Genomic DNA, 14,499 nt, shown 5'->3' on the forward strand with positions numbered 1-14,499 from the left:
CAATTTTTTTTTAATCGTTAGAAAAGTGTACTGAAAATAATACCGAATGAAACCATTGAAAAATTCCACAAATGTAAGAGAAATAAATTGAAATGGACTACAAGTAACATTATGAGGCAAGTTTTGACAGTTCGGGTGGCCCCACATATTGTTGTGGTAAAATATGGCCGCGACCCAAAACTTTGTAAAAGACGAATGCTGGAACTTCCCCATACTTGTAACTTGCCAGGTTAACTTTAACTGTGTATACTAAATCAATCTGTTTTACTTCGGCTTTTTTACGTCTTTAATACCAGCTGCCCGCGATTATGTTATGTGTATAAGAAAATCTTTATTTTCTTCTAGTGGGGGACTACGCTTAGTAAGCCACAAAGAGGTGCTGCCAAGCAATTTAGCGTACCGGTACGATTCCGCGTGGAATCCTATTGGGGTTTGGGTGCAACGTCCCTAACTGATTAGCCCGCTAATATCTTTCATTGAATCATCACCAACCAAACCAACCAACCAGCGGGATAAAAAAATACAGTTTTTTTTTTAGATTTTAGAGGTAATTATTTCAACTTTTTAATGTCCTAACTTTACAAAATGAGGCCTTCATGGGATTTCTTTCCTTAAGATTTTCGGAATAAAATAAGTTTTATTACTCTGCCATAGCTGTAGAATGTCTTACGTAATTATGTTGACCTGGCGCAGTGGTCCCGCCGCGCGACATCCCGAGGAATCCCAACAATTAGGGAATTTGTATTATAATATTGATGGGACGGTTTCGCTGGCTCTTGTTAAAGACGATTAGGTGTATGGATTTAATATAAGTGCCATACCATTGACAGGTTAGCCCGCTACCATCTTAGACTGCATCTTCACTTACTAGCAGGTGAGATTGCAATAAATTACTTACCTTTAGTGGATCAAAACGTATAATGTAGGTAATAGTTAACTGATAGAACTTCTTTTGTCAGGTCAACTACGGTTCCCACATATAAATATTTTTAAATGTATTAAAATAAATACATGTATATACTACGACAATACACACATCACCATCAAATATATTGTAACAATGCGTTAAAATTGTTGGGAAAAACTACTTTCTCAATATTGGTTTCCAATTAAAAGTCATCGGAGCGAAAGTCAACGTAAAAAGAGTTTTTAGTGCTTCTTATTCCACTCGGACTATTTAACAGTTCGTAGAACTTGCGAAATAAGGATGCACGATTCAATGCCTGTAGGGCTGCCTACCTAACTATAATTATATACTATTCTACTACGACAATACACACATCGCCATCTAGCCCCAAAGTAAGCGTAGCTTGTGTTATGGATACTAAGATAACTTATGAATATTTTTTTTTATGAATAATATTCATAAATTCTTATAATATATAGATAAACACCCAGCCACTAAAAACATTTATGTTCGTCACACAAACATTTTCCAGTTGTGGGAATCCGACCCACGGCCTTGACTCAGAAAGCGGGGTCGCTGCCCACTTCGCCAATCGGCCGTCAAATAGCAAAACGAAAAGCTAAATGTGTGTAGGCTGTTCTTAGCAAGGTCGACCATTTTCGTCTTGAACTTCGTAAAAAGTATAATATATCCTTCCCCAGGATGCCAAATCTCATTAAGATTGAACGGATTAGATATTTAGCGTTCCGGTACGCTGTCGCGTAGATACGAAGAAATCTAAGATGGTAACATGTTAGCCTGTTAGCTTGTTACCATAACTCACAATAACTAACGGCTCGGTGAAATTGCAGTCATGGACTAGCCTGTAGTGGAATAAAAAACAATTAAATTTGGCAAAATTAATATATATCTATCCAATAATAAATATTCAAGATATTAACTTATTTTATGTAATCTAGTATATTGCATTTATTTTTATCTTCTAGTGTTCAAATTATTAAAAGATCTACATACACATGAATTATTTTTATTAGCATATAATTCCAACTCAGTACCAATTTTGACGGCCGAATCGCGCAATGGGTAGCGACCCCGCTTTCTGAGTCCAAGGCCGTGGGTTCGATTCCCACAACTGGACAATATCTGTGCGATGAACATGAAGATTTTTCAGTTTCTGGATGTTTATCTATATATTATAAGTATTTATGTATATTATTCATAAAAAATATTCATCAGTCATCTTAGTACCCATAACACAAGCTACGCTTACTTTGGGACTAGATGGCGATGTGTGTATTGTCGTAGTATATTTATTATTTATGTATTACTTATTTCATTAAAAAAATCTTGACAGCCCTACATAGTTTGAGAGGGAATTGCTCAGGTTCGTAGCTACGACAGTGATTCTAAAGGCGTAGAAGTGAGAACTGTAGTACACAGATTAAACAATTGAACATTTACAAAAGTTTATTATATAACCTTATTTTATATAATCATTTTATTTTAAGTATTCATATGCTTTGGATAAATCCTGCCATCATCATCGTCATCAACCAATCTCGGCCCACTGCAGGGCATAAGTGTCCGTCTCAGAAGAAGATTTTAGGGCGTATTCCACAGCGCTGGCCAAATGCTGATTGGTATATTTCACACGACCTTGAGAACATTATGGAGAACTTTCATTCTACGTATTAGGTGTGGTAGTTTTTTTTAATAGCTGGCAAACGAGCAAGTGGGTCACCTAATGTTAAGTGATCACCGCCGCCCATAAACATCTGCCCATAGCATAGCATAGCACCAGAGGAGCCACCGATGCGCTGCCAGCTTTTAAGGAATTTGTTTATCCGCCCCTTGTCCACTGCTTAACAGTGAGAAAAAACGATTATATTATAGGAATACCTCCAAAAACTTTGAAATGCTTGCCGGGCATCGAAACATCTGTACCCCCGAAAGTAGAAATAAATAATTACAATTTTACACTATGGTTAAACTTTAGTTAATAATGACAAGGTTCCTTGGAAGCATCCAGATCCGCTTTCATCTCTCACAAGATAGAAAAAGGAATAAGAAAATGTAAATTGTTGATGTTAGAAAAGAGCAACTGCTGAGTTTCTTGTCGGCTTCTTCTCGCTAGAATCTGCCTTCCGAACCGGTGGTAGGATCACTAGAACAGACAGACTTGACGTTTCATAAGTGCTTTTATTAGGAGTACTTGAAATAAATGAATTTTGAATTTGAAGTAGGTATATTTTCGCTACTGTTACTTCTCACAAAAACATCTCCCTAAGCTTTTAACAGTTCATTTGCTTTAATCATTCCACTTCCTACATACTTACCAATCAACACACGCACACATCGATGCTAGTTGAAAAGGAGAGGAAAATTCTCGGTAGAGTATATAGATTAGAGCAATTTACTATATATCATTTTCTTCTAAGATAATGGGCATCCCTCGGTGAGAGATAACGAACTGCGGGGATTGGTCTCGAGGAAAAATCCATGTTTTTACCTTTTAGGGGTCTGTATTTGAATATCAAAAAATATATAATTTAGAAATAGCTAAATGTTATGCTGTGTTTTGCACCTAAACTTTCTGTGTGCACTTAAACTTACTGTGTCTTGCACTTCAACTGATAGCACCTTGGTGCATATTCCAGAGCGTGGAAAATCACGTAAATCAATTGATCAATTGCTTCTTGACTTTGAACAAGTATATCATAATCAATTAGGATTATTTTCTAATATTTTCGAAGGATCAATTGTGAATAGCAAAGTGAATAATATTTCAACAGTTTAAAAAAAAATATTTTAAATTGCAAAGTTTTTTGAAAATCTCTAAATATACTTGTTTATTTATTGCTTTTGTAATAAATGAATTATTGATAAAATTTCAGACGATTGCGACGTTCTATAATATTCAATGACAAGGTTATATTGATGTGATTGTGCTGATCTAACCTTCACTTTTCTACTCTCAATTATTCTATTTAACGAATGAAAATATTTATAAAATGTGAAAGTTAAATGTGAAATAGAATATAAAATGAAATAGTGAATCTAAAATGGAATGGCGGAGTCCCAGGAACATCTTCATCAATAAATAATAATAAAAGTTTTACTTCAATCGCGCGTAAAGGTTACACGCACATTTTTTTTTTTATACCTGTACAAGTTATTCCTTGACTGCAATCTCAACTGTTAAGTGATGATGCAGTCTAAGATGGTATTTATACCTCTGATCGTTTTCTACACGACATCGTAACCGAAAGCTAAATCGCTTTGCGGCACGTCTTTGTTGGTTGGATGGTAACTAGCCACGGCCGAAGCCACCAGAGTAGACCAGTGAAAATCAGTTCAGAAATTATAAATTCCCAAATAGCCCCTGCCGGGAATCGAATCCCGGGACCTCCCACTTAAATTCACAGCTCTCACCGTTGCGCCAGGGAGGTCGTCAAATGATATATATTATATGTAAATAATAAAAATTAGTTGTAGCTAAATGCAATAGTTATGCAGTTTTTTGAACTTTTTCAAAGCGTGGAAAAACACGTAAGTCAATAAGTATACCAATTGACTTAGTTCATTTTGAAAAGTTGCATGAGCAATCATTGTTCCCAAGTTGTTGATATTAAAAGTTCTTACAGACGAACTAGAGATGTAGTCGGTAAAACTACAGCTTCCCTTTCGGGGGGACCAAGATCGAACTCCAACTTTTCGGCGTTATGTGCGCATTTAATTAAAGCAATTAAATATCACTGGCTTTAACGGTGAAGGAAAACATCGTAAGGAAACCTGCAGGCCAGAGAGTTCTCTATCATAATCTCAAAGGCGTGTGAATTCCGCCAGTCCAGACTTGACCAGCGTGGTGAATTACCCAAACCCCTGATATTCTGAGAGCTAGACCCATGCCCTGCAGTCCGCCGTAATGTTTAAGACAGCTAAACTGACAGATGAAGGCTTTTTTTTGACTTTTTTTTTTTTTTTTTTTTTATTAACGATAGGCCAGCGTTTGACGACAATCATGCCCGTTAGAAAGCAATGATGAGGTCTAGGTTGGAGCACGCTTGCCTAGAAAAAGCCTATTCACTCTAGCCTTGAAGGTACCTAAATTATACGTGGCAGGAAACACAGTTATCGGGAGGGCGTTCCACATCTTAGCGGCACGTATCAGAAACGTGGATAAAAAACGTTTCGTGCGTGTTGATGGGATATCAACCACATAAGGATGCCACCGCTCTCGGTGTCTCGCTGTTCTGTGGTAAAACGGGGAAGGGGGAACAAGATTGTGAAGTTCCTGAGCACACTCACCGAAGTATATCCGGTAAAAAACCGATAAACAGGCAACATTGCGTCGGTGCTGGAGACTATGTAGTTTCGCCTGCGTTAACGAATTGTCGCCTATAATTCTCCTGGCGCGACGATCCACCGAATCCAAAGCTTCAAGTTGGTACTTGGCAGAGCCACCCCACAGGTGACTACAGTACTCCATGCAGGTTCGCACTTGAGCCTGGTACAGTGCGAGGCGTTGACCTGGCGTGAAGTACCGCCTAACCTTATTGAGGATACCAAGTTTTTTAGCTGCCACTTTGGCTTTGGACTCGATGCATTTGCCAAAATTGAGATTGGATGAGATGTTGACACCCAAGAGCTCAATATGGTCGCTAATTGGTACGGATACACCCCGGAAAGTGGGAGCCAAGGTGACTTTTTGTTATAGGACACCTTTGAAACCCTGACGCACAAATAACAGTCACGCTTGACCGATCTTTTATTATGGATATATTAGATACCTATACAATCGCCTAACGAAGGTGAACTGTAGGGATATTCTCCTGAGCAATGGACAGATAAGTACTCACGTATACAGTTATTTACAATACTAAAAAATAAGACCAGTTGCGGTCATTTTGATGGATTCAAAGTACGACATATTATGTATAGTATAGTATGACATACTCATAAATTTTATAAAATATTTTTTTAAAAAGCTTTTACATAAAATTATTCTTTATTTATTTGCTTTTTTGTTAGCCTAGTGATTACAACTTCGGCCATCCTTTCTGGAGAGCTCGATAATTTTTTTCAGATTATAAAAAAAAACAAGGTGGAGTGTCATCTGGCCCAGCGGATTGGTGGAGTCCGCATACCTATGAGAACATTATGTAGAACTCTCAGCCATGCAGGTTTCCTCACGATGTTTTCCTTCACCGTCGAAGCAAATGATATTTTTAATAACTTAAAACGCAATAACTTAGATAACTTAGCTGGGATTCGAACTCGACCCCCCGAAAGAAAGGTCGAGCTCCTAACCACTGTGCTGTCACATGTGGAATGTTATATCCCTAAAATAATTAAAAGAGCTGCCAAAGCTTTTTTTAAACGTTTAAAAAGCGAATTCACAAATAAAATGCATTTAGCAGAGAAAACGGCATTAATGGCGGAACGCCAACACATTTGTCACCGATTGCAGATGTCCAATTATTGTATCGTCTTGAGAATGGGATAACATCACGTGTTCTGTTATCGTTTCGGGTTGCTAAACAAAATTTCAACAGCTGTTCTTTTGGTGTAACAATGCCGATTCCTCTTGCGCTGATAGAAACATTATAACATTATGCCATCGATATAAGAGAATAAATAAATAAAATAAATAAATAAATAATAATAAATATACTACGACAATACACAAATCGCCATCAAGCCCCAAAGTAAGCGTAGCTTGTGTTATGGGTACTACGATGACTGATGAATATTTTTATGAATAATATACATAACATACTTTATAATATAAAGATAAACACCCAGACACTGAAAAACATTCATGTTCATCACACAAACATTTTCCAGTCGTGGGAATCGAACCCACGGCCTTTGACTCAGAAAGCAGGGTCGCTGCAAACTGCGCCAATGGGCCGTCTAAATATGGTTCTGAACACAAATATTTTATACTAATCGATCCATAAATAACTCAGCGCCATCTCTTAGAATACTCAAAAACTACTGCGGGCCATGGATGAACTAATTCGTATTATCATCATCACCATACCAACCCATTACCGGTACACTACAGGCAACGGGTCTCCTCCCACAATGAGAAGGAGTTAAGGCTGAAGTCCACCACGCTGGCCCAGAAGGGATTGGTGGACTTTACACACCTTTGTAAACAATATGGAGAACTCTCAGGTATGCAGGTTTCCTCACGATATTTTCCTTCACCGTAAAAGCAAGTGATATTTTAATTGCTTAAAATAGATATCATGTAGAAAAGTTATAGGTGCGTGCCAGGATTCGTACGCGCCCACCCAAAGTCCTACCCACTGGGCTATAACCGCTTCAATGTCGTTTTACAGTCATCAAGAAAATACGGCTCAGCCTTTTTAAAAAGCACATAAGAATAAAGCTGCTTACTGATCATGGATCGACTGGCCTTTTTCGTTAAATCATACTAGTAGTAATAGTTAGCTGGTGCTAAGAATTTCTTCACAGATAGTGGGACTATCTGTCAAGAAATTCTTACCTATTGATACCTAGCAACTTTGGCCAAAAATTATGGGGACCTATGGTGCCGTGATCTGAAATCCAATATACCACTTGGCCACACTTTTTAATTTTTTTTGTTCTACCGCGCGCTTAGAAACTTATGAGGAGTTAAGTACACTGACATACCTACACATTTCAGGTAAGCGTGCTCTCATCTTGCGCCTATATCGTGACCATCAGGTTAAATAGTATTTGGCGAGCTTTTTGTGACAGAGCTCATCTCGGGAAGTACTCCTGACGCGAAGCAGCATTGAGTGTTCTGATCTGAATGGCGTGGTTGCTAGTGTTATTACAGGCACATGAGCTCCTACGTGTCAGGGTCTTGGACACAGGGTGGTACTTTGTACGTCATTTTTGAAAATGGCGTTCAAGTGACGGCGATGTGTTTTCTGTTTACCGTCAGGTAAGTCTTTGCTAGGTCCGTCAATTATTAATATTAAAAAGCAACTGAATGCTAACTTGTCATCGAATAAATAAATAGAGAAGTCCCAGTTTTGATTATTGGAAAAAAACATTTCTTAAAAGATGTTTGCTAAAATAGTCCATAAAAGACGGCAGTATATACTAACGCAGTAAAATGTAAGTTTTTAATCGATCTTAAGTGAGCAATCACTGCAATCTGTGAATGTAATTCTAATGAACGGAAATAATTCTTAAAAATATTTAATAATTTATTATTAAATTAAACTCAACAATAATTCACAATAAAAGAACGAAATATAGTTACAACATGACCAACGCTTGATAAAAAAATTATAGGCACGATTTATTAAATAATAAAATATTGTTTATTGTTATATTATCATGAGTTAAATCAAGTTAAGAATAAGATATTTTTAGTAGATATCTATCTGATTATACAGTTAATGAGGTCAGTTAATTAATTTAAATCATTTAAAGATTAACAATCAAGTATTTAAAAAATCGTGAAAGATTTAGTACAATCAGCTCCTACATATTATCAACATAAGAAAGTCATACCATGTGATCAGTAAAAACAGCAAAAACTCTAACGAGTGTGTGAGCATGTGTGTATATATGTGTGTGTATGCATATGTTATTGATTGTTTTTGTGTTTATATATGTGCATGTGTATTTTGCATGTGTTTTTATGTAGGTGTGTATACACACAATACACATATTCACAGTGTATACACACTTGTGAATATGTGTATTGGGTGTGTTTTGTTTGTTTGCGTGTGCATGTACGTGTATGTTTTAGTGTGTATGTGTGTATTTCTGTGTGCGTGTGTGTGTGTGTGTGTGTATGTATGTGATGTGTGTATTTCTATGTGCGCGTGTGTGTGTGAGTGTGTGTGAGTGTGTTTGTTTATAAATGCGTATGTTAAAACAATGTTGCTGTTTTATTGACAAAATTTACACAAAACGGCGATAAGTGTAGTCTCTTATCCGACAATCATATTTGTTGCTGATTGTACAATTAATGGTGTACAAAGTGTACATAGAACGTTTTTTTTAAAAGCAAAAGACGAAAAGTAACACTCTACACATTGCAAGTTAATAAGAAATATAAAATATTAGATTGCCTTTTACAAGTCACGAAGTCGATTACGTATAACAATATTAAAATATAAATAACTTACTGATTAACTTAATAACATAGAACTTTTAAATAAAAAAAATATATAATATAAAAATTGTAGTTTACTTGACCTTTGCTCACCTTACATGTTAAAACTAGTTTAACTTTGGTATAATCGGTAAAGTAAACCATAGTTAACTTGTGGATGAAGTATATTATTTTTTATTAAATCAGCCTCAAAATTAACTGTTAAACGTTTAATTATCTAAACATTAGTAAAAACAAGTTAAGTATCTGGGTTACCTAATTACATTATTTCTAAAACCAAATATATATAGGTCCTACAGACTACGGATAGATCGAGTAATTTGCCAAACAAAAACATTTGTAAATATCACATTCTAATTTAAAAACTGCTGATGTTGACAAAGAAGAGAACGTTAGATAATGGAGCAGAAAGAATTAAATCTCAAATTCAGTATAAACCTAAAAATTAAAATAATAACAAATTTCATCGATTGTTAAAACCAAACTATAGAATTTTTAAATTTATTAAAATTTATAGTTAAATTTTTTTAGACTTTCGCCGCGAAAATAATGATTTCCAATGTTTACATTTTCGATTTCGTTTTTTTATAATTTATTCGATTCAAAATTGATTCGCAATATATCTTAATTAATACAATAAACTTAAAATAATTTTCAAAAATATAGGCAAATACTTAATCTTCAGTGCCAGTTATCCATTGAAGGTATTTGAATGATCTTGACTGGACGGGAGGAGCCTTTGACTCAGCCCACGTACGTTGTGTGTAAGGTGCTGTTTGCTCTCTGGAACAGATTTTTTTTTTTTATTTTTCAACTGTACAGATTACTTATAATTATTTTATATATTATATATTATATTTCATTTAAATAATAAAACTGACCTAGATTCAGCAGAGGTACGTGCGTGATATGCAGGCACACTAGGGTTATGGTAGGCCTTCGGATGAATGTTGGGATTCAATGTGTGACTTTGTACGGGAGGATGTTCCGATGATAAAGGTGGCTGATAACTACTTGGATTGTATCGATCAACCGAAACACCTCGTGTTCTTTCACGAATTGTATCCACATTGTTTCTTGCATAGGAGCTATGTGGACGTCCGCGTCCGAGAGTGTTGGTCTTTGGCCACTCTTTAGATCCAATATATTCGGGTTCATAACTTGTTTCCCGCCAGGAACGAGGCCTTAAGGACTGAGTCCAACTCTTTGTAACTGTCGATGTATAACCTGAGGCATATTTTGGATCCTCTTCCCAAGGCGGTCTCACTGAAGTTTTCTCAGTTTGTGAAATAGTAGTTTGAGAAGTCTTCTCTGTAAATTCCCTCAATTCCTTTCGCCATTGTGGTTCCACTGTTTCTGATGATTCATTGTTATCGAAGTAATACTGAGGAGAAGGGTCAGGTTGAGCTTGGTACTTTGTTTCACTTGGTATATACGTCGATTCTGGTACAGATATATAGCGTCTTTCATATTCACTATAATAAGTTTTTCGTCCGGGCAATAAATTTGAATCAGCACTTGACACTGGTTTAACAAAAGATTGGTTAGGAGCTGGAGGAATATATGCAGTAGGCGGTGGTTTAGAAAATTTACTCGTTGGTTGTGTAGGTTTCCATGACGATTGATTTATACTAGGATTGTAAACAGGTGTAGGTGGTGGTTGGTACAAACTTTGGTTCTCTACTACGTAACTAGAATCTTGTTCCCAAGGTGGAGGGACATAAGATGATGTAAAAGGTTGCGTAGAGTTTTGATAGTTTTCGTTAGATTCTTTTTTTAATGTTGAATACTGATTGTATTGTGTAGCAGGGGCCGGCTTTGAATCAAAAGTACTGCTTACCCAACTCGGTTTTGGAGTATAACTCGAGTAAGTATTCTGTTGAAAGCTATTTGTTCCACTTTTAAAAGAATTCTGCTTGCTAGTATCTGTAAAGGATGGTTGAAAATCAGGTGTCGGAGTGTACGCAGGTTGCACATAACTCTGATACGGTGGTTGCACTTGAGCTGGCGGTTGTTGTTGAGACAGTTGACTAGGCATAACTGGTGTAGGCGTTACAATATTAGTACTGTAATTTTCTTCTCTTTTGGTTTGTTGATACCATTGCTGATTTTTAGTTATTTCACTGGGTTTAACGTTGCTTACAGTCAACACTTCAGATTGTGGCTCTTGTGACCATTGATTTTGTTCACTATTTAGATTATTGTACTGGTAATTATTTAGATAAGTTTGAGGTTGCTGTACTGGTATTTGACGTTCCATACTTAATCTATCAAGGAGTAAACTATGTCTTCTTTCTGTTTGTGGTTCTGACGTAAATGCTGGTTGGTAAGCTCTCGAAATTGGTTGGGGGGTCGATAAAATACGATCACTAGGAGGTACAAAGTAAGATTTCATACCGGGAATAGTAGATTCAGCTTGTTCATAAGCATGGTCTAAAGTTTTTGTTGTACGGTTTACAGTTACAATGTTTTCAATTCTGTTATAATTAGTTTGAGTACTCAAAGCTCCAGTAGGTTCATCTTTCGTCGTAGTTATAATTTCTGTATGACACTTTTTAATAATTTCTTGAGCGGGACCTATTGGCTTAATCTCTACATCTTCGACTTTCTCAAGAGGAATTGACGGCTCTCGAAATGATACTTTTGGCTCCGATTGAATCTTTATTTTAAGAACATGCTCTTGTTCAGACTGCGCCTGTTGTTTATTAATATCATCTTTCGACAAACACGATCCCGTAGTAGTTTCCTGATTAGTAGGTGCATTTTGGCTAGGTTCATATTTTTGCTCTAACTGTTCAGTTATTATTGATTCTTTGTCTTTAACCTCAGTAAATTTTTCTTCTGTTGTAACTAGAACTTCCACTTTTTTATCATTTTCTTTGGCTTCTTCCTTCGGTTTTAGTGATTCTTCACAAGAAATCACAGTAGTATCTTTTTCTTGTATTTGGTTTTTGGCTTCGTCCTGTTCCTCTATCTCCAGATTTTCATTACGTTCTTCCTCAACTTTACCTTCTCTACCTTCAATTTCTACAACTTTTTGAGATTCTACTTCTCCGGCTTCAACTTCTTCAGTTTCAACTTCTTCAGCTTCAACTTCTTCAGCTTCTTCTTCTTCTTCAGCTTCTTCTTCTTCAGCTGCAACCTCTTCAGCTTCTACTTCTTCAGCTTCTACTTCTTCACCTTCTACTTCTTCAGCTTCAACATCTTCTGGTTCAACTTCTTCAGCGTCAACAACCACTACCTGTTCTAGTTCGTGAGCATTTTTTTTAACTTTTTCTGTTACATTTTCTTGTTCGACATCCACATTTTCATCTTCATCTAGTTCTTCTTCTTCAACATCTTCAGTCTCGTCTTCTTTATCTGAGTCACCTATTTTTACTTTATCAACGCTGTTAACATCTATTTTTTTCAGTAAAATTACTTGTTCCACTTCAACATCACCATCTTCTGTTTCTTCTTCTACTTCCTCTTCTTGCTCTTCTTCAGATTCTTGATCTTTAGACTGTATAACCACTACATTCTTTGTAGTGCTAATTTCCAATTTTTCTTCCCCACTAATAATATGACCATTTTCTCTTGTTTCCTTCTCTTTTGACTTTTCTTCATTTTCTGTGGCCTTGTTTACTGATGATTGTTTGCTAGTTATTGTAGTAGAATCTTCTACTTCTTGTTCTTTGTATTTGTCGGCTGGTTGGTCTTCAATAACGACATCTTCACTTTCCTCCTCTTGTTCTTCAATTTCGACAGTCTCATCATCTTGATCTTTAGGCAATGTCCGAGTCTCGGTTTCAGTTTTAATCTCAGTTTTACCATCTATAGTTGTTTTTGTAATTGTCGTTTTGACTTCTTCTATTGTGCCATCAGGCAATATTTTCTTTAAAACTTCCACTTTAGTTTCAGTTTTTGCTGATGATTTTTTTGCTGGTAATTTTACTACAACTGCTGCTTCTGTGTCACCATTTTGATCTGTCTCATTTTCTGAAGTCTTCGTTTGTTTTTTGACAATTTTGACTTTCTTCTGAAATCAATACAAAATAAAAATAAATCACTTATTTCATACAAACTTAAAAAACTATTACAATTTGAATAGTACAAGTATAGTTAGTGACTTTCATTCGAGTTCAAGGTCAATAAATTTTTTGTTAAAGTAATGGAATAAGATAATAAAAGTTATAAAACTCACAATAAACATTAGTGTATTCATTAGAGATCTTTTATGCGGTAGAGTAAATACGTATAACATATAATGTAAATAGACATATAAATACAAATATAGAAAGTGCACAGTAATTTCAAATCGACCTGTTCATAATCATTTGTCGTTCTATCTTGCGTCGATGAAGATGTAATTGCTACTGGAATTTTCTGAATGCCAGTGGCGTTGGTATCCACAAAAATATCTGTTATTGGTCTGGTATATTCTTGTAATTCATTTGGTTCCTTTTCCATTACTTTAATATTTCCTTGAGGTTCCGATAGGAAATATTCGGCATCATAACTTTTTTCAGGTAACATTATTTCCGTATGACTTTCACTTCCATAATTGTTTGGTTTTAATAATGAAACGTTATTTGTTATTCTTTGGGTATTATATGTAGGCTGTGGTAGTCCATTATTATTTACAGTAAATAAGGAAGGCTTATTTATGATTTTTCTTTGATCTGCTGTATGTTTATCAACAGATATAAAAGATGACGGCACGGGTATTTCTTTTGGTGCATCTGGATTACTCCTACTTCTTAATAAAGATTTAGGGTTGGCTGGTAGAGCAAACGTTGGAAATACTTGTACTGGTAAACAATTGAAATTAGGTAATGCATTCGAGTGTATCTGGGCCGGCGGTGATTGTATTGTCTGCACTTGCGTCTCAGGGATACCCTGATTCATTGCATTCCTCATCAACCGTTGAGCCATTCGTTCTGATTTGATCTCCGAGAGATCAAGTCCTCCCGGCGTATATGTGAATGGCTTTCGTTCTTTATTCATTGCACTGTACAACGCTGAAGGAGGATTCATGTTGAAGAAATAAGTGTCTGTATCGTAATATCAACACTTATTTATCTATCTCTATATTATCATAACTAACGCTTGAGGCTCAAACACTATTTGGCAATTTGACAAATTTAGTAGAAAATAGATATACCATACTCACGAGAGCCGGCGTTACGATAAATTATGATATTTCCCTCCCATAACTTATTAACAGTAATATTTCGTGAGCACTGACGATTTTTCACTAGGACGCAACAGAATGGCACTTCAATCTCTGTAAATAATTTCACATCACTGCACTTTTAGACCGTATTGCTAATTTTTGTGTTCCAGGCAGATTAATGGTCGCAGCAGTTAAATATAGCCCAGCGATTGTAGATGGGTTAGTACGTTTGATTCCGAGTGTTGCGCGCGGTCGGCGCTTACGCCGCCTGCCGCCTACTGCCGTCTGCGCGCTGCCGCCATGTAT

The 14,499-nt window shown here is 36.1% G+C and overlaps 1 protein-coding gene across 7 annotated transcripts in view; it reads right to left on the bottom strand.

The window, feature by feature from the left end:
* Window positions 1-8,600: 8,600 nt before the first annotated feature.
* The window catches only part of LOC120633640 (probable serine/threonine-protein kinase kinX), a 29,430-nt gene continuing 23,531 nt past the window's right edge, over window positions 8,601-14,499 (bottom strand). The window contains exons 1-3 of one of the 7 annotated variants that reach the window (XM_039903921.1): window positions 13,341-14,490; window positions 9,920-13,053; window positions 8,601-9,821 (exon numbers count right to left, since the gene is read on the bottom strand). In XM_039903921.1, coding sequence (XP_039759855.1) covers window positions 9,713-9,821; window positions 9,920-13,053; window positions 13,341-14,054 — 3,957 coding nt within the window. In that variant the 5' untranslated portion in view covers window positions 14,055-14,490 and the 3' untranslated portion in view covers window positions 8,601-9,712. Of the gene's footprint in view, window positions 9,822-9,919; window positions 13,057-13,221; window positions 13,291-13,340; window positions 14,491-14,499 lie in introns of those variants that run through there. The other 6 variants (XM_039903920.1, XM_039903927.1, XM_039903925.1 and 3 more) reach the window with 6 other exon arrangements.

The sequence above is a fragment of the Pararge aegeria genome, chromosome 22 (genome assembly GCF_905163445.1).
Source record: "Pararge aegeria chromosome 22, ilParAegt1.1, whole genome shotgun sequence".
In the NCBI taxonomy this organism is placed as follows: Eukaryota; Metazoa; Arthropoda; class Insecta; order Lepidoptera; family Nymphalidae; genus Pararge; species Pararge aegeria.